The sequence below is a fragment of the Salvelinus fontinalis genome, chromosome 28, assembly GCF_029448725.1.
Source record: "Salvelinus fontinalis isolate EN_2023a chromosome 28, ASM2944872v1, whole genome shotgun sequence".
NCBI lineage: Eukaryota > Metazoa > Chordata > Actinopteri > Salmoniformes > Salmonidae > Salvelinus > Salvelinus fontinalis.
The window spans coordinates 34,332,959-34,359,593 of record NC_074692.1 but is presented as its reverse complement, the minus strand read 5'-3'; the positions used below and the strand labels follow the sequence as shown (position 1 = coordinate 34,359,593).

Genomic DNA, 26,635 nt, shown 5'->3' with positions numbered 1-26,635 from the left:
GAGAGAGGGAGAGAGAGGGAGAGAGAGGGAGCGAGAGGGAGCAGAGGGAGCAGAGGGAGAGAGAGGGAGCAGAGGGAGAGAGAGGGAGAGAGAGGGAGCAGAGGGAGAGAGCAAGGGAATGATAGGAGAAATTGAGAGTAGAAGGGGAGAAAGAGAGAGCGGACAGAGAGAGAGAGAGAGAGAGAGAGAGCGGAGAGAGAAAAAAGTGAGAGAGGGTGAGAAAGATAGGAGGAAGAGATGCTGTCACACACTGGCTGCATGCTTTCTCAGGGTTCCTCACCTTTTTCCCCTCGTTCCCAGGACCACTTCTCCCTTCCACATCCTTCCCCCTCAGCAGGTCACCTGCCTTTCATACTCCTTCACGCCCTTTGAACTTTACTACGGAAAATAGAAGGGGTCAGGCATTGATTTGCTACTTCAAACTTCAGTTAGATAAAAGAAGTGCTTGTTTGATTTATCCGGGTTGATCTAAATATCCCACGCAGCACATTACTCACAGCCCGATTGTTATGAAATATGTCAGTCTGTCTATTTCTGTTGTTGGATGAAGTTCTGTTTAACTTCTTATGGCTGGGATCCCGTTAACGGGATCGATATGACAACAGCCAGTGAAAGTGCAGGGCGCCAAATTCAAAACAACAGCAATCTCAAAAATTTTATTCCTCAGACATACAATTATTTAACACCATTTTAAAGATAAACTTGTTGTTAATCCCACCACAGTGTCCGATTTCAAAAAGGCTTTACGACGAAAGCACAACATATCATTATGTTAGGTCAGCACCTATTCACAGAAAAACACAGCCATTTTTCCAGCCAAAGAGAGGAGTCACAAAAAGCTGAAATATAGATAAAATTAATCACTATCCTTTGATGATCTTCATCAGATGACACTCATAGGACTTCATGTTACACAATAAATGCATGTTTTGTTCAATAAAGTTCATATTTATATCTAAAAATCTCTGTTTACATTGGCGCGTTATATTCAGTAATGTTTTGCCTCCGACTTGCCTCTGATTTTGCAGAGAGCCACATCAATTTACAGAAAAACTCATAATAAACATTGATAAAAGATACAAGTGTAACAAAACTCTAGTTCTTCCTCCTCCTCAGACGAGGAGAGGAGAGAGGGATCGGAAAACCAATTTGCAGCGAGGTATGATGACATAATGAATTTTATTTACAAGACGAAACTAAACACACGAAGAACACTTGATAATTAACAAAACAACAAACGAACGTAGACTGACCTAAAACATGTGAACTTACATATAACGAAGAACGCACGAACAGGTACACGACTACAAACCAACGATACAGTCCCGTGTGGTAACATAATACGGACACAGGAGACAACCACCCACACCAAACAATGTGAAACAACCTCCCTATGTATGTCTCTCAATCACAGGAAAACGAAAACACCTGCCTCTGATTGAGAGCCATACAAGGTCAATTAACCCTGACACTTAACAAGGAACAAACACAGAAAATGCCCACCCAGCTCACGTCCTGACCAACAAAACAAAGCTATACAAAAGGAAAACAAGGTCAGGAACGTGACAACAAGTATTATACATGGAACTTTAGATAAACCTCTCCTTAATGCAACTCCTGTGTCAGACTTCAAAAACACTCCCAGGAATCCCAGTTCCACAATAAATGTTTGATTTGTTCCATAAAGTCCATCATTTATGTCCAAATACCTCCTTTTTGTTTACGCGTTCAGTACACAATCCAAACTCACGACGCGCGGGCAAGTCCATGCGAAAGTTCAGACGAAAAGTCATATTACAGTTCGTAGAAACATGTCAAACGAAGTAGAGAATCAATCTTTAGGATTTTTTTTAACATTAATCTTCAATAATGTTCAAAACGGATAATTCCTTTGTCTTCAGAAATGCAATGGAACGCAAGCTAACTATCTCACGTGAACGCGCCTGGTCAGCTAATGGCACTTTGCCAGAGCCCTAACTCAAAGAGCCCTCATTCCCCCCTCCTTCAGAGTAGAAGCATCAAACAAGGTTCTAAAGACTGTTGACATCTAGTGGAAGCCTTAGGAAGTGCAATATGACCAATCTACCACTGTATCTTCGATAGGCAATGAGTTGAAAACCTACAAACCTGATTTCCCACTTCTTGGTTGGATTTTTGTCTCAGGTTTTTGCCTGCCATATGAGTTCTATTATACTCACAGACTTCATTCAAACAGTTTTAGAAAATTCGGAGTGTTTTCTATCAAAATCTAATAATAATATGCATATATTAGCAACTGGGCATGAGTAGCAGGCAGTTTACTCTGAGCACTTTATTCATCCAAGCTACTCAATACTGTCCCCAACAAGACGCACTGGCACAGACCAACGGACCGGACCCGATTTGACTTCACTTGTTGTTTTTGAGCACCAATGTTTAGTTGTTGTTCTTTATTGTTGGTTTTCTATTGTGTGTGTGTGTGTGTGTGTGTGTGTGTGTGTGTGTGTGTGTGTGTGTGTGTGTGTGTGTGTGTGTGTGTGTGTGTGTGTGTGTGTGTGTGTGTGTGTGTGTGTGTGTGTGTGTGTGTGTGTGAGCACGTATGACTATCTACTTCATCAGAATATTTCCTCTCATTAACAAGGTAACTCATCGTGAGGAATGCTGGTTACCGTGAAGACCATTCAAATGACTTCTTCATCTAACTGTCGTTTCTCCCCTGAGAACATACCTGTTCCTGCAAGCCTTAAAAGGTGCACACACACCCTCCTACCAACCCCCCCCCCCCCCCCCAGATGGTTTCATCTTTAGTCCCACAGTGTCTCTGTGTGTGTGTGTGTGTGTGTGTGTGTGTGTGTGTGTGTGTGTGTGTGTGTGTGTGTGTGTGTGTGTGTGTGTGTGTGTGTGTGTGTGTGTGTGTGTGTGTGTGTGTGTGTGTGTGTGTGTGTGTGTGTGTGTATGTGTGTGTGTGTGTGTGTGTGTGTGTGTGTGCGTGTGCGTGTGTGTGTGTGCGTGTGTGTTCACGGTAGAATTAGGGCCTATTGAAATCACTCCCCTTAATCTACACTTCAAAGTCAGCATTCGCCCGGGGGCAGATCCGGCGTCCGACTCAGGCTGGGACAGTCTCAGAATGCTTAATACTTCAAAACCTCAAATATTCGGTTATGAATTGTTTGTTTGAAAAAAGTGAAATGCATTTAGAGATACAATGCGAAGCTAGAGATAAGAGAGTAAAATCTAAATTCAACAGAGTTTTCTATGTTGCAGTGATTTCTCACATGGTCAAAGGAATGTACAGAAAGGTTTCAGGTACTGTTAAAACTACTACCAGAAAGACTTCCCCACAGTTCTCTGAATAACACCTGCGTGAACACACTGTAATTTGCAAACAAAGTCATGGTTTAATCATTACTATGTTGGTTTCAAATGAAATCCAGGACAGACTCCTTTTGAGTTGGGCATATTCTATTACGACTGATCAAAGCCCCATCTCTCTCTCTCCCTGAACCTCAACTGAACCCGTCTCTCTCTCTCCCTGAACCTCAACTGAACCTGTCTCTCTCTCTCCCTGAACCTCAACTGAACCTGTCTCTCTCTCTCCCTGAACCTCAACTGAACCCATCTCTCTCTCTCTCCCTGAACCTCAACTGAACCTGTCTCTCTCTCTCCCTGAACCTCAACTGAACCCGTCTCTCTCTCTCCCTGAACCTCAACTGAACCTGTCTCTCTCTCTCCCTGAACCTCAACTGAACCCGTCTCTCTCTCTCCCTGAACCTCAACTGAACCTGTCTCTCTCTCTCCCTGAACCTCAACTGAACCCATCTCTCTCTCTCTCCCTGAACCTCAACTGAACCCGTCTCTCTCTCTCCCTGAACCTCAACTGAACCTGTCTCTCTCTCTCCCTGAACCTCAACTGAACCCGTCTCTCTCTCTCCCTGAACCTGTCTCTCTCTCTCTCTCTCCCTGAACCTCAACTGAACCCGTCTCTCTCTCTCCCTGAACCTCAACTGAACCTGTCTCTCTCTCTCCCTGAACCTCAACTGAACCTGTCTCTCTCTCTCCCTGAAACTCAACTGAACCCGTCTCTCTCTCTCCCTGAACCTCAACTGAACCTGTCTCTCTCTCTCCCTAAACCTCAACTGAACCTGTCTCTCTCTCTCCCTGAACCTCAACTGAACCTGTCTCTCTCTCTCCCTGAACCTCAACTGAACCTGTCTCTCTCTCTCCCTGAACCTCAACTGAACCTGTCTCTCTCTCTCCCTGAACCCGTCTCTCTCTCTCCATGAACCTCAACTGAACCTGTCTCTCTCTCTCCCTGAACCTCAACTGAACCCGTCTCTCTCTCTCTCCCTGAACCTCAACTGAACCCGTCTCTCTCTCTCCCTGAACCTCAACTGAACCCATCTCTCTCTCTCCCTGAACCTCAACTGAACCCGTCTCTCTCTCTCCCTGAACCCGTCTCTCTCTCTCCCTGAACCTCAACTGAACCCGTCTCTCTCTCTCCCTGAACCCGTCTCTCTCTCTCCCTGAACCTCAACTGAACCCATCTCTCTCGCTCCCTGAACCTCAACTGAACCTGTCTCTCTCTCTCCCTGAACCTCAACTGAACCTGTCTCTCTCTGTCCCTGAACCTCAACTGAACCTGTCTCTCTCTCTCCCTGAACCCGTCTCTCTCTCTCCATGAACCTCAACTGAACCTGTCTCTCTCTCTCCCTGAACCTCAACTGAACCTGTCTCTCTCTCTCCCTGAACCTCAACTGAACCCATCTCTCTCTCTCTCCCTGAACCTCAACTGAACCCATCTCTCTCTCTCCCTGAACCTCAACTGAACCTGTCTCTCTCTGTCCCTGAACCTCAACTGAACCTGTCTCTCTCTGTCCCTGAACTTCAACTGAACCTGTCTCTCTCTGGTGCTTCTGTCACCAACCAAGGAGGGCCTACAGCAGCACCTAGATCTTCTGCACAGATTCTGTCAGACCTGGGCCCTGACAGTAAATCTCAGTAAGACCAAAATAATGGTGTTCCAAAAAAAGGTCCAGTCGCCAGGACCACAAATTCCATCTAGACACTGTTGCCCTAGAGCACACAAAAAACTATACATACCTCGGCCTAAACATCAGCGCCACAGGTAACTTCCACAAAGCTGTGAACGATCTGAGAGACAAGGCAAGAAGGGCATTCTATGCCATCAAAAGGAACATAAATTTCAACATACCAATTAGGATCTGGCTAAAAATACTTGAATCAGTCATAGAGCCCATTGCCTTTTATAGTTGTGAAATCTGGGGTCCGCTCACCAACCAAGACTTCACAAAATGGGACAAACACCAAATTGAGACTCTGCATGCAGAATTCTGCAAAAATATCCTCCGTGTACAACGTAGAACACCAAATAATGCATGCAGATTTAGGCCGATACCCACTAATTATCAAAATCCAGAAAAGAGCCGTTAAATTCTACAACCACCTAAAAGGAAGCGATTCCCAAACCTTCCATAACAAAGCCATCACCTACAGAGAGATGAACCTGGAGAAGAGTCCCCTAAGCAAGCTGGTCCTAGGGCTCTGTTCACAAACACAAACACACCCCACAGAGCCCCAGGACAACAGCCCAATTAGACCCAACCAAATCATGAGAAAACAAAAAGATAATTACTTGACACATTGGAAAGAATTAACAAAAAAACAGAGCAAACTAGAATGCTATTTGGCCCTAAACAGAGAGTACACAGTGGCAGAATACCTGACCACTGTGACTGACCCAAACTTAAGGAAAGCTTTGACTATGTACAGACTCAGTGAGCATAGCCTTGCTATTGAGAAAGGCCGCCGTAGGCAGACATGGCTCTCAAGAGAAGACAGGCTATGTGCACACTGCCCACAAAATGAAGTGGAAACTGAGCTGCACTTCCTAACCTCCTGCCCAATGTATGACCATATTAGAGAGACATATTTCCCTCAGATTACACAGATCCACAAAGAATTCGAAAACAAATCCAATTTTGACAAACTCCCATATCTACTGGGTGAAATTCCACAGTGTTCCATCACAGCAGCAAGATGTGTGACCTGTTGCCACAAGAAAAGGGCAACCAGTGAAGAACAAACACCAATGTAAATACAACCCATATTTATGCTTATTTATTTTCCTTTGTGTACTTTAACCATTTGTACATTGTTACAACACTGTATATATATAATATGACATTTGTAATGTCTTTATTGTTTTGAAACTTCTGTATGTGTAATGTTTACTGTTAATTTTGATTGTTTATTTCACTTTTGTATATTATCTACCTCACTTGCTTTGGCAATGTTAACACATGTTTCCCATGCCAATAAAGCCCCTTGAATTGAATTGAAATGAATTGAGAGAGAGAGAGAGAGAGAGATCAGAGTGGAGTATGAAACAAGCAGTATAATAATGTTACACTTTGACTTCATCCACATTTTGTTACGTTACAGCCTTATTCAAAAATGTTTTTTTTTAATGTTCCTCATCAATCTACACACAATACTCCATAATGACAAAGCAAAAACAGGATTTTTGACATTTTTAAAAATTTATTAGAAATTAACATCTGAAATATCCGTTTACATATGTATTCAGACCCTTACTCAGTACTTTGTTGAAGTACCTTTGGCAGCGATTAAAACATTGAGTCTTCTTGGGTATGACGCTACGATCTTAGCACACCTGTACTTGGTGAGATTCTCACATTTTTCTCTGCAGATCTTCTCAAGCTCTGTCAGGTTGGATGGGGAGAGTCGCTGTACAACTATTTTCAGGTCTCTCCAGAGATGTTCAATTGGGTTCAAGTCCGGGCTCTGGCTGGGCAACTCAAGGACATTCAGAGACTTGTCCCGAAGCCACTCCTGCGTTGCCTTGGCTGTGTGCTTAAGGTTGTTGTCCTGTTGGAAGGTAAACCTTCATCCCAGTCTGATGTCCTGAACGCTCTGGAGCAGGTTTTCATCAAGGATCTCTCTGTACTTTGTTCCGTAAAATTTTCCCCTCGAATCCAGTCCCTGCCGCTGAAAAACATGATGCTGCCACCAACATGCTTCACCGTAGGGATGGTGCCAGGCTTCCTCCAGACGTGACGCTTGGCATTCAGGCCAAAGAGTTCAATCTTGGTTAAATCATACCAGATAATCTTGTTTCTCATGGTCTGAGAGTCCTTTAGGTGCCTTTTGGAAAACTCCAAGCAAGCTGTCACGTGCCTTTTACTGAGAAGTGGCTTCTGTCTGGTCACTCTACCATAAAGGCCTGGTTGGTGGAGTGCTGCAGAGATGGTTGTCCTTCTCCCCCGATTGCTCAGTTTGGCCGTGCAGCCAGCTCTAAGAAGAGTCTTGGTGGTTCCAAACTTCTTCCAATTTAGAAGGATAGAGGCCACTGTGTTCTTGGGGATCTTCAATGCTGCAGAAATGTTTTGGTACCCTTCCCCAGATCTGTGCCTCAACACAATCCTGTCTCAGAGCTTTACAGACAATTTCTTTGACATCATAGCTTGGTTTTGCTCTGACATGCACTGTCAACTGTGGGACCTTATATAGACAGGTGTGTGCGAGTCTCATAGCAAAGGGTCTGAATACTTCTGTAAATAAGGTATTTCAGTTTTTCATTTATAAAAATGTAAATTGTCTGTGTGGCCATTTTATTAATTGTTCAGCAGTCTTATTGCTTGGGGTAGAAGCTGTTAATGAGCCTTTTATGCACATTTGTGGCCTGCTGGAGGTCATTTTGCAGGGCTCTGGCAGTGCACCTCCTTGCACAAAGGCGGAGGTAGCGGTCCTGCTGCTGGGTTGTTGCCTTCCTACGGCCTCCTCCACGTCTCCTGATGTACTGGCCTGTCTCCTGGTAGCGCCTCCATGCTCTGGACACTACGCTGACAGACACAGCAAACCCTTTTGCCACAGCTCGCATTGATGTGCCATCCTGGATGAACTGCACTACCTGAGCCACTTGTGTGGGTTGTAGACTCCGTCTCATGCTACCACTAGAGTGAAAGCACCGCCAGCATTCAAAAGTGACCAAAACATCAGCCAGGAAGCATAGGAACTGAGAAGTGGTCTGTGGTCACCACCTGCAGAACCATTCCTTTTTTGGGGGTGTCTTACTAATTGCCTATAATTTCCACCTTTTGTCTATTCCATTTGCACAACAGCATGTGAAATCTATTGTCAATCAGTGTTGCTTCCTAAGTGGACAGTTTGATTTCACAGAAGTGTGATTGACTTGGAGTTACATTGTGTTGTTTAAGTGTTCCCTTTATTTTTTTGAGCAGTGTATATAAAAAAGCCATTGCTTTTATGTCAGTCTGTCTATTTCTGTTGTTGGATGAAGATCTGTTTAAAGAACAAAATAAGCAAACACGTTTGGTGTTCACCAAAAGGCATGTGGGAGACTCCCCAAACATATGGAAGAAGGTTCTCTGGTTAGAAGAGACTTAAATTGAGCTTTTTGGCCATCAAGGAAAACGCTATGTCTGGTGCAAACCCAACACCTCGCATCACCCCGAGAACACCATCCCCACAGTGAAGCATGGTGGTGGCAGCATCATGCAGTGGGGATGTTTTTCATCAGCAGGGACTGGGAAACTGGTCAGAATTGAAGGAATAATGGATGGCACTAAATACAGGGAAATGCTTGAGGGGAAACCTGTTTCAGTCTTCCAGAGATTTGAGACAGGGACGGAGGTTCACCTTCCAGCAGGACAATGACCCTAAGCATACTGCTAAAGCAACACTCGAGTTGTTTAAGGGGAAACATTTAAATGTCTTGGAATGTCCTAGTCAAAGACCAGACCTCAATCCAATTGAGAATCTGTGGTATGACTTAAAGATTGCTGTACACCAGCGGAAACCATCCAACTTGAAGGAGCTGGAGCAATTTTGACTTGAAGAATGGGCAAATCAAATCAAATCAAAATCAAATCAAATCAAATTTTATTAGTCACATACACATGGTTAGCAGATGTTAATGCGAGTGTAGCGAAATGCTTGTGCTTCTAGTTCCGACAATGCAGTAATAACAACAAGTAATCTAACCTAACAATTCCACAACTACTACCTTATACACGCAAGTGTAAAGGGATAAAGAATATGTACATAAAGATATATGAATGAGTGATGGTACAGAACGGCATAGGCAAGATGCAGTACATGGTATAGAGTACGGTATATACCTATGAGATGAGTACTGTAGGGTATGTAAACATAAAGTGGCATAGTATAAAGTGGCTAGTGGTCCATGTATTACATAAGATGGCAAGATGCAGTGGCTAGATCTGCCAAGCTTATAAAGACATACCCCAAGAGACTTGCAGCTGTAATTGCTGCAAAAGGTGGCTCTACAAAGTATTCACTTTGAGGGGGGGGGGGGGGGGTGAATAGTTATGCACGCTCGAAATGTCTGTTTTTTTGTCTTATTTCTTGTTTGTTTCACAATAAAAAATATTTTCCATCTTCAAAGTGGTAGGCATATTGTGTAAATCAAATGATACAAACCCCCCAAAAATCCATTTTAATTCCAGGTTCTAATCCACTACAGTATATACAGTTGAAGTCAGAAGTTTACATACACCTTAGCCAAATAAGTTGAAACTTTGTTTTTTACAATTCCTGACATTAAATCCTAGTAAATATTCCCTGTCTTAGGTCAGTTAGGATCACCACTTTATTTTAAGAATGTGAAATATCAGAATAATAGCAGAGAGAATGATTTATTTCAGCCTTTATTTCTTTCATCACATTCTCAGTGAGTCGGAGTCCCTCAGCCAGGACCTGCCGGAGTCCCTCAGCCAGGACCTGCCGCCCCTTATCCCGGTGCTGCCCCTTATCCCGGTGCTGCCCCTTATCCCGGTGCTGCCCCTTATCCCGGTGCTGCCCCTTATCCCGGTGCTGCCCCTTATCCCGGTGCTGCCCCTTCATTTAGGTGGTGTTAGTGGGAGGGTGGTCATTGGGAGGGGGATAAAGAAGCGGGGATTGATTATGGTGGGGTGGGGACCTCGCCCTCAGCCTGAGCCACCACCGTGGACAGACGCCCACCCAGACCCTCCCCTAGACTTTGTGCTGGTGCGCCCGGAGTTCGCACCTTAAGGGGGGGGTTCTGTCACGTTCCTGACCTGTTTTCTCTTGTTTTGTATGTCTTTATTGGTCAGGGCGTGAGTGTTGGGTGGGTAGTCTATGTTTTGTATTTCTAGGTTGGTTTTTGTGTTCGGCCTGGTATGATTCTCAATTAGAGACAGGTGTGTATCGTTTGTCTCTAATTGAGAGTCATACTAAGGCAGCCAGGGTTTCACTGGGGTTTTGTGGGTGTTTGTTCCTGTGTCCACACATGGACGGTTAAAGGTTAGTCACGTTTGTTGTTTTGTAGTGTCTTGTTTGCTGTTTTCATTAAAAGATGGCTTATTTCCCTCAATCCGCATCTTGGTCCTATCCATGCTCCTCCTCGTCTAAGGGGGAGAACAACAATGACTGCCTTTACAATTATACATGGTAAATCATCTACAGGTTTGACTATATTATACCTTATAAGCCTCAGCTGCGGGAGGGTCTACTCCTGCATTTTTCTTAATTTTAGCATCAAATGAATTGTGCCATCCTCTAACATGGCCACTTTACATTCTGCTGTCTTTTGTATTTTTCCTGGGTTTTGTGGGTTTGGAATGGCACTGTTACTATGGGAGATTCAGCTGGCATTATGCAAATGATGTAAGCGTTTGTAGGCCAATTTTTAATTACATTTACATTTAAGTCATTTAGCAGACGCTCTTATCCAGAGCGACTTACAAATTGGTGCATTCACCTTATGATATCCAGTGGAACAACCAATTTACAATAGTGCATCTAAATCTTTTAGGGGGAGGGGGGGTTAGAAGGATTACTTTATCCTATCCTAGGTATTAATCTGTAAAATGACTACAATAACCATTATGCTAATTGACTGGAAATTCCAAATAGAAATTATATTTCTATTTTGAAGGCTTTCTAAGGTGTATGGCAGGCCAGTAACTTTTACAGCCAAGTGATTTTACTAAGACACAGATTTTTATGGTCACACAAGGTGACATCAGTGGATTCAAAATTAGTATCCTAACAGTTATTTACATGACCGAAATTGTATTTGCAAACCAATAATTATTCTGTACAAAATCAATAAGATGTTAACAGGTTGACAGTGAGCAATTAGCTGTAAGCAAAATAACCATAGACAATCCAAGATGGCAAAGCAGTCAGATGTCTGTTGTCTTGTCCTGTCCCGTCCCATGTATATATATTTTTCTTTGTATATATTTCGAATATATTTTTTTGTATATTTTAATCTCAATTCCCATCTACGGACTGAACATCCTCTCCTGCAACCCGCCTCACCCAATGTGGTACGGATCTGCAATTTTTTTACACTTTAGAACCGGAACCCCCTCTCAGGAGCTAGCCAGCTAACTAGCTACTAGCTAGTAGTTAGCCACTGCTAGCAGTCATAACCGTTAACTCAGACATCAGCCAGCTTCAGCCCGGTCAATTCCTGCCAGTCTGCACAGCGCGATATCAACCCAGAGCATATCGGACTGCTTTTTCTCCACCACATCTCCACGTCTCCGGATTCCTACTGCAAGCTCTGAACCTTTACACCGGATCATCGCAGCTAGCTAGCTGCTATCCGAGTGACTACTCCTGGCTAACGTATCTGTCCCTAAGCAAGCGCCAATTAGCCTGGAGCTAGCCTCGAGCTAAGCCCATCTCCCGGCTAGCTGAAGAGGTCCATCAGCCATTTTCTTGGACTACAATATCTATTTTTCCAATTGGCCTGGACCTTTTTACTGCTGACATGGAGCCCCGCCGATCCATCACGACTGGTCTGCCGACATAACTGTCCGAGGGGGTTTCAACAGGCTCTTCCATTGCGACGTCCCCCAAAGGCCCTTCTGCTAGCCTGCTAGGCGAGGCCGGCTAGCTGTCTGAAACACTGTGTCTCCAGCTCGCCTAGCTACTCACTGGACCCTTTGATCACTCGGCTACGCATGCCTCTCCCTAATGTCAATATGCCTTGTCCATTGCTGTTCTGGTTAGTGATTATTGTCTTATTTCACTGTTGAGCCTCCAGCTCTGCTCAATATGCCTTAGCTAGCCCTTTTGTTTCACCCCTCACACAGGTGACCTCACCTGGCTTAAATGGTGCCTCTAGAGACAAAACCTCTTTCATCGTCACTCAAAGCCTAGGTTTACCTCTACTGTATTCACATCCTACCATACCCTTGTCTGTACATTATGCCTCAAATCTATTCTTCCGCACCCAGAAATCTGCTCCTTCTACTCTCTGTTCCGAACACACTAGACGACCAGTTCTTATAGCCTTCAGCCATACCCTTATCCTATTCCTCCTCTGTTCATCTGGTGATGTTGAGGTTAACCCAGGCCCTGCAGCACCTAGCCCCACTCCCGTTCCCCAGGCGCTCTCATTTGTTTAATTCTGTAACCGTAAAACCTTGGTTTCATGCATGTTAACATTAGAAGCCTCCTCCCTAAGTTTGTTTTATTCACTGCTTTAGCACACTCCGTCAACCCGGATGTCCTAACCATGTCAGAATCCTGGCTAAGGAAGGCCACCAAAAATCTTGAACTCTCCATAACATTTTCCGACAAGATAAAACTGCCAAAAGGGGCGGAGTTGCAATCTACTGCAGAGATAGCCTGCAGAGTTCTGTCCTACTATCCAGGTCTGTGCCCAAACAATTCGAGCTTCTACTTTTAAAAATCCACCTTGCCCTGGACACCATATGTGAATTGATTTCCCCCCATCCATCTTCAGAGTTCGTACTGTTAGGTGGCCTAAACTGGGACGTGCTTAACACCCCGGCCGTCCTACAATCTAAACTAGATGCCCTCAATCTCACACAAATTATCAAGGAACCTATCGGGTACAACCCTAAATCTGTAACCATGGGCACCCTCTTAGATATCATCCTGACCAACTTGCCCTCTAAATACACCGCTGCTGTCTTCAACTAGGATCTCAGCGATCATTGTCTCATTGCCTGCGTGCGTAATGGGTCCGCGGTCAAACGACCACCCCTCATCACAGTCAAAAGCTCCCTAAAACACTTCAGCGAGCAGGCCTTTCTAATCGACCTGGCCCGGGTATTCTGGAAGGATATTGACCTCATTCCGTCAGTAGAGGATGCCTCGTTGCTCTTTAAAAGTGCTTTCCTCTCCATCTTAAATAAGCATGTCCCATTCAAAAAATGTAGAACTAAGAACAGATATAGCCCTTGGTTCACCCCAGACTTAACTGCCCTTGTCCAGCACAAAAACATCCTGTGGCGTTCTGCATTAGCATCAAATAGCCACCGCGATATGCAACTTTTCAGGGTAGTCAGGAACCAATATACTCAGTCAGTTAGGAAAGCTAAGGCTAGCATTTTCAGACAGAAATGTGCATCCTGTAGTACTAATTCCAAAAAGTTTTGGGACACTGTAAAGTCCATGGAGAATAAGAGCACCTCCTCCCAGCTGCCCACTGCACTGAGGATAGGAAACATTGTCACCACCGATAAATCTACGATAATCAATAATTTCAAGAAGCATTTTTCTACAGCTGGCCATGCTTTCCACCTGTCTACCCCTACCCCGGCCAACATCTCAGCACCCCCTGTAGTAACTTGCCCAAGCCCCCCGGCTTGTCCTTCACCCAAATCCAGACAGCTGATGTTCTGAAAGAGCTGCAAAATCTGGATCCCTACAAATCAGCTGGATTAGACAATCTGGACCCTCTCTTTCTAAAATGATCTGCCGAAACTGTTGCAACCCCTATTACTAGCCTGTTCAACCTCTCTTTCGTATCGTCTGAGATCCCTAAATATTGGAAAGCTGCCGCAGTCATCCCCCTCTTCAAAGGGGGAGACACTCTAGACCCAAACTGCAACAGACCTATATCCGCCCTGCCTTTCTAAAATATTCGAAAGCCAAGTTAACAAACAGATCACCGACAATTTCGAATCCCACCGTACCTTCTCCACTATGCAATCTGGTTTCCGAGCTGGTTATGGGTGCACCTCATCCACGCTCAAGGTCCTAAATGATATCATAACCGCCATCGATAAAAGACAGTAATGTGCAGCCGTCTTCATCGACCTGGCCAAGGCTTTCAACTCTGTCCATCACGGCATTCTTATCGGCAGACTCAATAGCCTTGGCTTCTCAAATGACTGCCTCGCCTGCTTCACCAACTACTTCTCAGATAGAGTTCAGTGTGTCAAATCGGAGGACCTGTTGTCTGGACCTCTGGCAGTCTCTATGGGGGTGCTACAGGGTTAATTTCCCAGGCCGACTCTTTTCTATATATCAATGATGTCTCTCTTGCTGCTGGTGATTCTCTGATCCACCTCCACGCAGACAACACCATTCTGTGTACATCTGGCCCTTCTTTGGACACTGTGTTAACAAACCTCCAAACGAGCTTCAATGCCATACAACACTCCTTCCGAGGCCTCCAACTGCTTTTAAATGCAAGTAAAACTATAACTGCCATATGGGTTTTATATAGAGTAGCTGCCGTATGGGTTTTATATAGAGCAGCTGCCGTATGGGTTTTATATAGAGCAGCTGCCATATGGGTTTTCTATAGAGCAGCTGCCATATGGGTTTTCTATAGAGCAGCTGCCATATGGGTTTTATATAGAGCAGCTGCCATATGGGTTTTATATAGAGCAGCTGCCATATGGGTTTTATATAGAGCAGCTGCCATATGGGTTTTATATAGAGCAGCTGCCATATGGGTTTTCTATAGAGCAGCTGCCATATGGGTTTTCTATGGAGCAGCTGCCATATGGTTTTATATAGAGCAGCTGCCATATGGGTTTTATATAGAGCAGCTGCCATATGGGTTTTCTATGGAGCAGCTGCCATATGGTTTTATATAACATTTGTCCAGATTCACTTGAAGTTCCTAGGGGATTAGTTTAAGACTGCATCCCAATAATATATAATTTCTCCTGAAGTGTGCACTTGTTAAGGCTAGCATTTTCTTCATTGATTCTCTTCATTGATTTAAAAGGAAATGACAGGTATAGATATGAAAACTCTCTAGCCTCTCTCTAGCCTATTCCAACTCTAATCCAATGCTTTTACATTTGTGGGGAGTGGTGAACAAATGCACACTTCAGAAAGAAAGAGAGATTATTGGGCGCAACAAGGGCTCATTTTAATCTGCTTGGAGGTTATTTACTAACCAGCAGAGGGCAGGCTTGATATAAAAACCTCAATTCACACTTATGAGGAGCAATCTCTATAGACAAAATAAGTGCCCCTTATCTACTGTTCATTGATAATGTTGTGTCCTGACAGCAGCATCGGTATCTTGTCAAAAATGATAATGCTTCCTAAGGCCAGCATCCCTGTGGAACGTTTTCAACACCTTGTAGACTCCACGTCCTGACGAATTGAGACTGTTCTGACGGCAAAAGCTCCGTAATTTAGTATTAGTGAGGTGTTCCTAATGTTTTGTACACTCATTGTATATTGTTCACCGAAATATACTTGTCATTTTAAAATACTCTTTAATTCAATCCTTTGATGTCAGACTGATGACTAAATACTCCATATTTATGCTTGTCCTCTACCCATTTTTGTGTAATAGTTGATATATATAGAGGGGTTGGTTTAATGGAGGCCGTCATTGTAAATAAGAATGTGTTCTTAACTGACTTGCCTAGTTAAATAAAGGTTCAATATAACAATGTGGAAGACACATTTCAGTTGAAGGCATTCAGTTGTACAACTGACTAGGTATCACCCTTTCCCTTTCTGATATATGTGTTATGGTTTTCAATATTTTTCTCATGTTAATTGTCCATAGTGTGTACAAAAGGTTATGCAAAACTCAAAACTCAAACCTTATACATTCTTAATATTGTGAATAAATCTCTCCTGCACCGAACCAATGATTATGTATTTCTGTTGCACACACACACACACACACACACACACAGTCTTGTACAGCTAACCTTGTGGGGACATACAATTCAGTCCCATTCAAAATCCTATTTTCCCTAACCCATACTCCTACCCTAACCCAAAAACCTAAACTTTATCCTAACCCTAATACGTAACACTTTATCATACTTTTCATGAAATTAGCATTAATAAACTATTTGTGAATCGTTACAAAACAAACTTGATACACTGAGTGGACAAAACATTAGGAACACCTGCTCTTTCCATGACATAGACTGACCAGGTGAATCCAGTTGAAAGCTTTGATCCCTTATTCATGTCACTTGTTAAATTCACTCCAATCAGTGTAGATGAAGGGGAGAAGACAGGTTAAAGAAAGATTTTTAAGCCTTGAGACAATTGAGACATGGATTGTGTATGTGTGCCATTCAGAGGGTGAATAGGCAAGACAAAATATGAAGTGCCTTTGAACAGGGTATGGTAGTAGGTGCCAGGCGCACCGGTTTGTGTCAAGAACTGCAACGCTGCTGGGTTTTTCACGCTGAACAGTTTCCCATGTGTATCAAGAATGGTCCACTACCCAAAGAACATCCAGCCAACTTGACACAACTGTGGGAAGCATTGGAGTCAACATGGACCAGCTTCCCTGTTCCTAATGGTTTGTACATTCAGCGAACTTCTTTATTTGTAAACATGTATAAACATTTTGCATGACAATCCTTAGCATTAATACTTAAAAAAATAAATCTAAACATTTAGACATTTATAAGAATTTGTAAAGGCTTATTCATAAAACTGTACAAAGTGTAAGCTTAAACTGTGCTTTTTATTTCTTAAATATGCTTCCATTCGTCACAACAAAAAACCCACCGGAAACTATAGGCTCCTTTGTAACTTCTTAATCTCTCCCAATACGGCCAGATGGATCGTTAATGTAATGCCCGGTGACACAAATAGATACAGTTCTAACCAACAGATAAACATAACTGAATGGAGGTAGAAAAAAATAGCCGGCTTAAATAATGGAGCGCTTTGACAAGTGTAATGGTTCTTCTAAGGTCGTTCCTATCTTCAAGAAACTTCGATCCTGAGCGAATCTTCCCTATAAACTGTGGCGTAGCGTTTCACCGGACCAAGGGGTTTAGAAAGATAGTCATGAGCGAATCACCCCTTCAACAAGACACAACCTAACAGCGTTAAAGAATAGTTTAACCACGTTGGCTATTACATCTCACGTCCATACCTAAAGCAAACCTCTATTAGGCTATGTCTGCTCAAATGTATCACGTTTAATAAAATGATTGGCTACTTTGCGTCAATTCGAGGTATATAGCATACTTCTCGATTTATAGCGCCTAAAGCACGCGTGAATGCGCCCTGCGTCCTTAACAGAGTGCTGGCACTTCAGCGTGGGGAGTGGAAAGTAGCGGGTCAGGAAGATCGGTGGGTGGGGATAACCCTTTTGGGATGAAAAAAAATCAACACAAAAATCACGTGTTTGGAGATCAAAAGGAGATCCGCTTTGTAGCGCTGGAGAGAGAGAGGGGGGGAGAGGGGGAGTGAGAAATAGAGAGAGGGAGGGAGAAAGAGAGGGAACGTTAAGAAGCAAGCAATGTAATTGACAAGGCTGCAATTGTGAAATAAACACGCTATTTTGACGCATCGATCTCGCTTCAGATTCAATTTCAGCACCATCACCTAATCACCCTTGGAAATTATGTTCCGATCCGTGCATATCCAACCGGCAAGATGATGATTTTACCAAGCAGGAGGTTAGAGTGTGGAGCCGATTCTGTAGTCTTGATGATCATCGTGGTTACCACTTCTATTGGAACGGTTTTCGCCAAGGATACGGCTTTTGTTGAAGTAGTGCTGTTTGAGTCCAGTCCAAATGGAGATTATACTACATACACGACGGGGTTGCAAGGACGATTCTCAAAGGCAGGAGCCACTATCAGCGCGGAGGGCGAGATTGTACAAGTATGTAAAACTCAGTTCAGTTGTGCGCAACTGCGCATGACATGTCCAATATGTTGCCACAGCTCGGCATGCTTTCTTGCTCTACTCTAAAACTTTTTGAGTTGTAGTCTACTGTGTGTGTGTGTGTGTGTGTGTGTGTGTGTGTGTGTGTGTGTGTGAGTGTGAGAAAGAGAGAATGGTACTAGCATATGTGGTTACAACATGGCTTCTGTCTTTTGTAACTCATTCCCAATGAAACATGCACTTTCCTGGATAGAAGCTCACATTCACCTCCAATCTGCCTTCAACAACACTTATTTCTTTCCCTGAGATAGAGTTTTTAAACATAGTTATTACACAGGAAAATCATTCAATTTGTTCATCATGACCTGATCAGAGTTACAATTGATAGAGATTATGGTTAGTTGGTCACAGGATCAAATATTGTCTAGAAATAATCAAGGAACATCATGTCCATAACGGTACGTGATTTGATTCAGTTGCATAGATCATTTCGGGCTCAATTAGTTTGTGGAAAATTATTTGTTTTCATAATCGACTTATTATTTTCGTCAATTCAACCAATGGAACTCAAACTGCTCTGCATACCTACTGTCCCGCCTCGCTGAGAAGTAACACTGTATCCATCTTCAACACAGAACACGTCTTTGAAGCATGACTAGGCTAGTGATTGTGTGCGGATATTTGGTAACAAAATAAAAAGGCGACACACTATCCCAGGCCATTAACTAGTAGAATGTTGTGGGTTTTGGAATAACAAGGATATACAATTTTTGTGTACCCAGTACCAACTTAGTTACTTCGTTTTGGTACGGTCGTTTTATAGTCCACAGTTACTTCACTAACCATGGGCGTAATCATTTCCCGTAAGCACCATCGGGCAAGTGTACTAAAGCCTTTGATAGCTGTCCAAGCATGACGCCTTGTGATGTTAGCCCACGCCACGGCCCCCTCCAACCTTGCTGTAGCCTACATACAAACCCGACAATGTGCTCTATTACTCTCGGTGCTGATTTTGAAAGCTATACCGGGAGAAGGAAACTTTCTCTGAAGCAGTCATCTTGTAAATAAAAGTTGAATTTGTTAACTGGCGAACATGCAGTGACTGTATGAAGTTTGAAAAGGACAGTATTTAGTGGGGAGAGTCGTGAAAATGTACCTTAAAGCCCGCTGAAGTGAAGTGTGCCTTGGGTAAAGAATGTAGTGACTGAAACCCGGACACACTTTTTTTTGGTGGAATATAGTGAATGTTCATTATATTAAAGAAAACATGATAGACTGCTACTTATAATATTTGAACATTGATTAAAACCTATAAGAGTATTTCATAGTGTAGTAAATCCTAGGCGCCAACCTAGTGGGGATTAGCACTGCTACAGTACACATGACCATAAGTAGGTAAAAAAGACTCAATTATGACTATTTTTGTGCTAACCTAAGTGTTTAATGAAGTAACGGGTGACTTGTTTGCACATTAGTCTTCATATATGCCATACCATATCTGGGTCCTGTTAGGATCGTCACAGGCATCTACAACGTTGTCTGTCAGTAAGACATGTACTGCTTTCTAACGCATACTGTGACGTTACAATACAGAGCCACAGGAGAGTACAGGCTTTCCTGAAGAGAACTTGATTGAATGGTGTGTCTGTGTGTGTGTGTCCGCGTGTGCATTCACGAGTGTATTTTCATAAAAATGGCAACCAGTTGTCATATTTTGCAATGAAAGTAGCATGTTGCGGGAGAACGTTAGGATCAAAGGACAGAGAATATTTAGCACAGAAATGGATCCTGTTGGACTGTTTATACACATAGTGTTCGTTGGCTATTTGTCTTGGTATGCTAACCACACAGAAATGTCAGACCTCAGCTTTACATTGAAAACCCACATCTATTTAGATTTGCTTTCTTTGCTAACATAGTGTTCTGACCACTCCTATTCTCTGTCCTTCTATATAAAGAAGAGGGACAGTTTGTCCAATACCACTCCTATTCGCTGTCCTTCTATATAAAGAAGAGGGACAGTTTGTCCAATACCACTTCTATTCTCTGTCCTTCTATATAAAGAAGAGGGACAGTTTGTCCAAAACCACTCTTATTCGCTGTCCTTCTATATAAAGAAGAGGGACAGTTTGTCCAATACCACTCCTATTCTCTGTCCTTCTACATAAAGAAGAGGGACAGTTTGTCCAATACCACTTCTATTCTCTGTCCTTCTATATAAAGAAGAGGGACAGTTTGTCCAATACCACTCCTATTCTCTGTCCTTCTATATAAAGAAGAGGGACAGTTTGTCCAATACCACTCCTATTCTCTGTCCTTCTATATAAAGAAGAGGGACAGTTTGTCCAATACCACTCCTATTCTCTGTCCTTCTATATAAAGAAGAGGGACAGTTTGTCCAATACCACTCCTATTCTCTGTCCTTCTATATAAAGAAGAGGGACAGTTTGTCCAATACCACTCCTATTCTCTGTCCTTCTATATAAAGAAGAGGGACAGTTTGTCCAATACCACTCCTATTCTCTGTCCTTCTACATAAAGAAGAGGGACAGTTTGTCCAATACCACTCCTATTCTCTGTCCTTCTATATAAAGAAGAGGGACAGTTTGTCCAATACCACTCCTATTCTCTGTCCCTCTATATAAAGAAGAGGGTCAGTTTGTCCAATAGAGACAAAACCATTACTTCCAAACAGTTTTACATGTTTTATTTCACTAGTTGCTGTTAGTTTATATCTTCATGAATAAGATAGATGGCGATCCTGTGACTGTATTTTTGAATTGAACAAGTAATGGAATTTGAAACTGTATTTGTTATGTGTCATTCAAACGCATAATAAAGTATATACATGTCTGGATTTGACTTAAGCTTTGATCTAGCCTGATGCTATCGGAGCCTGATGAGACATATATTAAATACACTTTATGAGCCCTACATTAACAACGTTTAATGAGCACAAGCCCAAGCTCAAAAAAACCCAATGATTGTGCTGTTATCCAATACATACTGTATATGATAAAGACTACTGCACATTATGCAGGACAGAAAAACATAAACCCTATAATGTAGCTAGCTATATGCTGTCTTGGGTAAATAAATGAAACTAGCTCCAGTAGGCAAATCTTTTTGAGATTAGCTGTATTACTGTACTATATTATATAGACTGGAATTACGCACATCGTTCAAATGATAAAACAGAAGAGAACATGTGATTCTGGTGCAGCACATGCGGCCTACAAAGTGACAAGTATAGGCTAGCGAATTTGATAACATTTTTGAAATTTAATAGGGCCTATTTGCATAATTTGTAGGCTGACACAGATATACCTCCTCTTTCTCTCTCCATTGTTGCTTCATTCCTTCCTCGCTTTCAACAATTCAATGAAATACATTTCGTTGTCCTTATCTTCATCATTCTAATGACATCCTTGAACACTATAGGACTAGAATAAGATGCAGAAGGCTTTCACTTCTCTTCACGAAGAATGAATAACCATTCAATCTTCGTGGAGAGAAGTGAAAGCCTTCTGCATCTTATTCTAGTCCTATAGTGTTCAAGGATGTCATTGGGTCTGAATAAATAACTGCTGTAGTCTACCGCCATTGCGCGTTCGCTCTTTCAAACTACCCGTGAGTTCTGTTGGCTGCCGTATTTAACATTCAGCAAAAAAAGTGCCCTTTTCGAATAGTCTATTGGTTTAAAAAATGCTAAAAACAAATTGTCCAGCAAGCTATTCTAGTCTAGCTTTTCCTGCATGGGACTCCTCAGGTCTACAATTTTGTTTCTGGTGTCCTTTGACAGCTCTTTGGTCTTGGCCATAGTGGAGTTTGGAGTGTGACTGTTTGAGGTTGTGGACAGGTGTCTTTTATACTGATAACAAGTTCAAACAGGTGCCATTAATACAGGTAACGAGTGGAGGACAGAGGAGCCTCTTAAAGAAGAAGTTACAGGTCTGTGAGAGCCAGAAATCTTGCTTTTTTGTAGGTGACCAAATACTTATTTTCCACCATAATTTGCAAATAAAAAAATAAAAAATCCTATGTGATTTTCTGGATTTTTTTTTCTCATTTTGTTTGTCATAGTTGAAGTGTACCTATGATGAAAATTACAGGCCTCTCTCATCTTTTTAAGTGGGAGAACTTGCACAATTGGTGGCTGACTAAATACTTTTTTGCCCCACTTTACGTCCATGTAGGCCTTGACCTTCAGCTTTCTCCCAGTCAGTGTGAATGGAGGCCTTGACCTTCAGCTTTCTCCCAGTCAGTGTGAATGGAGGCCTTGACCTTCAGCTTTCTCCCAGTCAGTGTGAATGGAGGCCTTGACTTTCAGCTTTCTCCCAGTCAGTGTGAATGGAGGCCTTGACTTTCAGCTTTCTCCCAGTCAGTGTGAATGGAGGCCTTGACTTTCAGCTTTCTCCCAGTCAGTGTGAATGGAGGCCTTGACTTTCAGCTTTCTCCCAGTCAGTGTGAATGGAGGCCTTGACTTTCAGCTTTCTCCCAGTCAGTGTGAATGGAGGCCTTGACTTTCAGCTTTCTCCCAGTCAGTGTGAATGTAGGCCTTGACTTGACCCCTCCAGCGTATGTGTCTGAGCTGAGCGGTGACGTTCCAGAGGTTTGGCATGCTGAGTCGGCCAGGGCAGGCAGGTAGGCAGGCAGGCAGGCAGGTAGGCAGGTAGGCAGGTAGGCAGGCAGGTAGGCAGGCAGGTAGGCAGGCAGGCAGGTAGGCAGGCAGGCAGGTAGGCAGGTAGGCAGTCCAGTCAGGCAGGCAGGTAGGCCAGTCAGGCAGGCAGGTAGGCCAGTCAGGCAGGCAGGTAGGCAGGTAGGCCAGTCAAATGTGATGGTGTATAACTCCAGACCCTGCATTGTCTGAATGGGAATGTGATGGTGTATAACTCCAGACCCTGCGTTGTCTGAATGGGAATGTGATGGTGTATAAATCCAGACCCTGCGTTGTCTGAATGGGAATGTGATGGTGTATAACTCCAGACCCTGCGTTGTCTGAATGGGAATGTGATGGTGTATAACTCCAGACCCTGCGTTGTCTGAATGGGAATGTGATGGTGTATAACTCCAGACCCTGCGTTGTCTGAATGGGAATGTGATGGTGTATAACTCCAGACCCTGCGTTGTCTGAATGGGAATGTGATGGTGTATAACTCCTGGTGTAAACGAGCGGCAGTGTGCTATTTCATCAGCTCCGTTTCATCGGCGGTGTTGACAATGGCAAACACCCTGACACGGTGCCACGATGGCATGACCGCCCCCACAACCCCCACCACTACCAACCCCCACCACTACCAACCCCCACCACTACCAACCCCCACCACTACCAACCCCCACCCCCACCACTACCAACCCCCACCTCCACCACTACCAACCCCCACCACTACCAACCCCCACCCCCACCACTACCACTACCAACCCCCACTACTACCACTACCAACCCCCACCCCCACCACTACCACTACAAACCCCCACCACTACCACTACAAACCCCCACCACTACCACTACCAACCCCCACCCCCACCACTACCACTACCAACCCCCACCACTACCAACCCCCACCACTACCAACCCCCACCACTACCAACCCCCACCCCCACCACTACCAACCCCCACCCCCACCACTACAAACCCCCACCACTACCAACCCCCACCCCCACCACTACCACTACCAACCCCCACTACTACCACTACCAACCCCCACCCCCACCACTACCACTACAAACCCCCACCACTACCACTACAAACCCCCACCACTACCACTACCAACCCCCACCCCCACCACTACCACTACAAACCCCCACCACTACCACTACAAACCCCCACCCCCACCACTACCACTACCACTACCAACCCCCACCACTACCACTACCAACCCCCACCACTACCAACCCCTACCACTACCAACCCCCACCACTACCACTACCAAACCCCCACCCCCACCACTACCACTACAAACCCCCACCACTACCACTACAAACCCCCACTCCCACCACTACCACTACCACTACCAACCCCCACCACTACCACTACCAACCCCCACCACTACCAACCCCTACCACTACCAACCCCCACCACTACCACTACCAACCCCCACCACTACCAAACCCCACCACTACCAACCCCTACCACTACCAACCCCCACCACTACCACTACCAACCCCCACCACTACCAATCCCCACCACTACCAACCCCCGCCTGATTTGCCCAGGTGGAACGATTCGGGCAACAGATGGTGAGCTCAGGTTCACTATCACCATGCCAACCGATATCTACCCAGTTGGATGGTATCACCACCATAGGGCTCTGGTCTAAAGTAGTGCACTATTTAGGGAATAGGGTTCTATTTGGGTCTAAGACCTGATCTGCACGGGAGGAGGAGCTACTAATTCTTCTTCCTGGTTTGGGATGACATTTTATAATGGGATGCACAAAGGGTTACTACCATAGTGACACTTCTATTTTTGCCATTTAACATTAACATAGTATCAGTCAGTCAGTGCAGTGGCATGACAAACATGGTTCATTATGAGACGATAATAACATATTATAAAGGAGGTCATATGCTTTATAACAAGTCTTACAATGCATTATAACGGCATAATTATGCATCATACCTGCAGATACCAGTGTCACCATTGGTTTTCTTGGTCCTGATGAAGTTGAAATGAAGGCATCTGCTCACCATATGTATCACCTATCATCTCCATATTGTTTCTCTCCAGGCCAAGTTGACTGTTGACTGTTCTTTTAGCCCAGCGAGGGAAGCTGCCTGCATCTCATCTCATCACATGGCCTGATTTCCCTGCAGCGGGGCTGTGCTGTCAGCAGCATGTGAGAGAGAGGCGCTAGAGGAACAAGTAGAGGCAGTGACAGAGGCTGAGCCAGGGACTGGGAGAGGCAGAGTTGGAGGCAGGGACAGAGGCTGAGCCGGGGACAGGGAAAGGCAGAGTTGGAGGCAGTGACAGAGGCTGAGCCAGTGACTGGGAGAGGCAGAGTTGGAGGCAGGGACAGAGGCTGAGCCGGGGACAGGGAGAGGCAGAGTTGGAGGCAGGGACAGAGGCTGAGCTGGGGACAGGGAGAGGCAGAGTTGGAGGCAGTGACAGAGGCTGAGACGGGGACAGGGAGGCAGAGTTGGAGGCAGGGACAGAGGCTGAGACGGGGACAGGGAGGCAGAGTTGGAGGCAGGGACAGAGGCTGAGATGGGGACAGGGAGAGGCATAGTTGGAAGCAGGGACAGAGGCTTAGACGGGGACAGGGAGAAGCAGAATTAAGAGACAGATCCTGAGGCAGTGTGAGAGAGACCGAGGCAGAGACAGTCAGTCAGAGACTGAGACAGGGACCGAGGCAGGCTGGGACGTGACAGTGTTAGCATCAGCGCCCGTCGGTCCCAGATGGAACTCATAGTGTCTTCAAACAAGAACCAAAGAGAATATGTGGCTTTCGTCTCACTTCCTCCTTGGAAAGACTCAAACTTCCTGTGAAATAAAGTTACAGGAAAGAAAGACAGCTGAGAATCTTGGGCTCTGCGTCTCACTCAAAGTATTACATTATACTGCATCAAATATCAACCACTGTTGTTGATATGTTTCTACATTAAGTGAGTCATTTCTTTGAGTGTGAATAACCTATACCCTTCAAACTCAACTCTGGACCTTGAAGCCAGTTCCACTTCTTTTGTTCATTGTTCCCCTCTAATTAGGGACTGATTTAGACCTTGGACATTAGGTGGCACTAGTTCATTATCAGGTAGAACAGAAAACCAGCAGTCTCCGGACCTCTTAGGGTAAGAGTTGAATAGTAGCTTAGTCTGACCTTCATGATGTCTATACAGTAGCTTAGTCTGACCTTCATGATGTCTATACAGTAGCTTAGTCTGACCTTCATGAAGTCTATACAGTAGCTTAGTCTGACCTTCATGATGTCTATACAGTAGCTTAGTCTGACCTTCATGATGTCTATACAGTAGCTTAGTCTGGCCTTCATGATGTCTATACAGTAGCTTAGTCTGACCTTCATGATGTCTATACAGTAGCTCAGTCTGACCTTCATGAAGTCTATACAGTAGCTTAGTCTGACCTTCATGATGTCTATACAGTAGCTTAGTCTGACCTTCATGATGTCTATACAGTAGCTTAGTCTGACCTTCATGATGTCTATACAGTAGCTTAGTCTGACCTTCATGATGTCTATACAGTAGCTTAGTCTGACCTTCATGATGTCTATACAGTAGCTTAGTCTGACCTTCATGATGTCTATACAGTAGCTTAGTCTGGCCTTCATGATGTCTATACAGTAGCTTAGTCTGACCTTCATGATGTCTATACAGTAGCTTAGTCTGACCTTCATGATGTCTATACAGTAGCTTAGTCTGACCTTCATGATGTCTATACAGTAGCTTAGTCTGACCTTCATGATGTCTATACAGTAGCTTAGTCTGGCCTTCATGATGTCTATACAGTAGCTTAGTCTGACCTTCATGAAGTCTATACAGTAGCTTAGTCTGACCTTCATGATGTCTATACAGTAGCTTGGTCTGGCCTTCATGATGTCTATACAGTAGCTTAGTCTGACCTTCATGATGTCTATACAGTAGCTTAGTCTGACCTTCATGATGTCTATACAGTAGCTTAGTCTGACCTTCATGATGTCTATACAGTAGCTTAGTCTGACCTTCATGATGTCTATACAGTAGCTTAGTCTGACCTTCATGATGT

The 26,635-nt window shown here is 44.1% G+C and overlaps 1 protein-coding gene and 1 long non-coding RNA gene across 3 annotated transcripts in view; one reads left to right on the top strand and one right to left on the bottom strand.

The window, feature by feature from the left end:
- Positions 1-16,737: 16,737 nt before the first annotated feature.
- On the bottom strand, positions 16,738-17,719 carry LOC129826626 (uncharacterized). Its single transcript, XR_008755050.1, has 2 exons — positions 17,629-17,719; positions 16,738-17,460 (listed from the first exon to the last, which is right to left on the bottom strand). It is a non-coding gene; the product is annotated as an uncharacterized LOC129826626 (long non-coding RNA).
- LOC129826625 (E3 ubiquitin-protein ligase znrf3-like) overlaps positions 17,680-26,635 on the top strand; it is a 202,614-nt gene continuing 193,658 nt past the window's right edge. For both annotated transcript variants that reach the window (XM_055887548.1, XM_055887547.1), the window contains exon 1: positions 17,680-17,910. In XM_055887548.1, coding sequence (XP_055743523.1) covers positions 17,680-17,910 — 231 coding nt within the window. The remainder of the gene's footprint in view (positions 17,911-26,635) is intronic.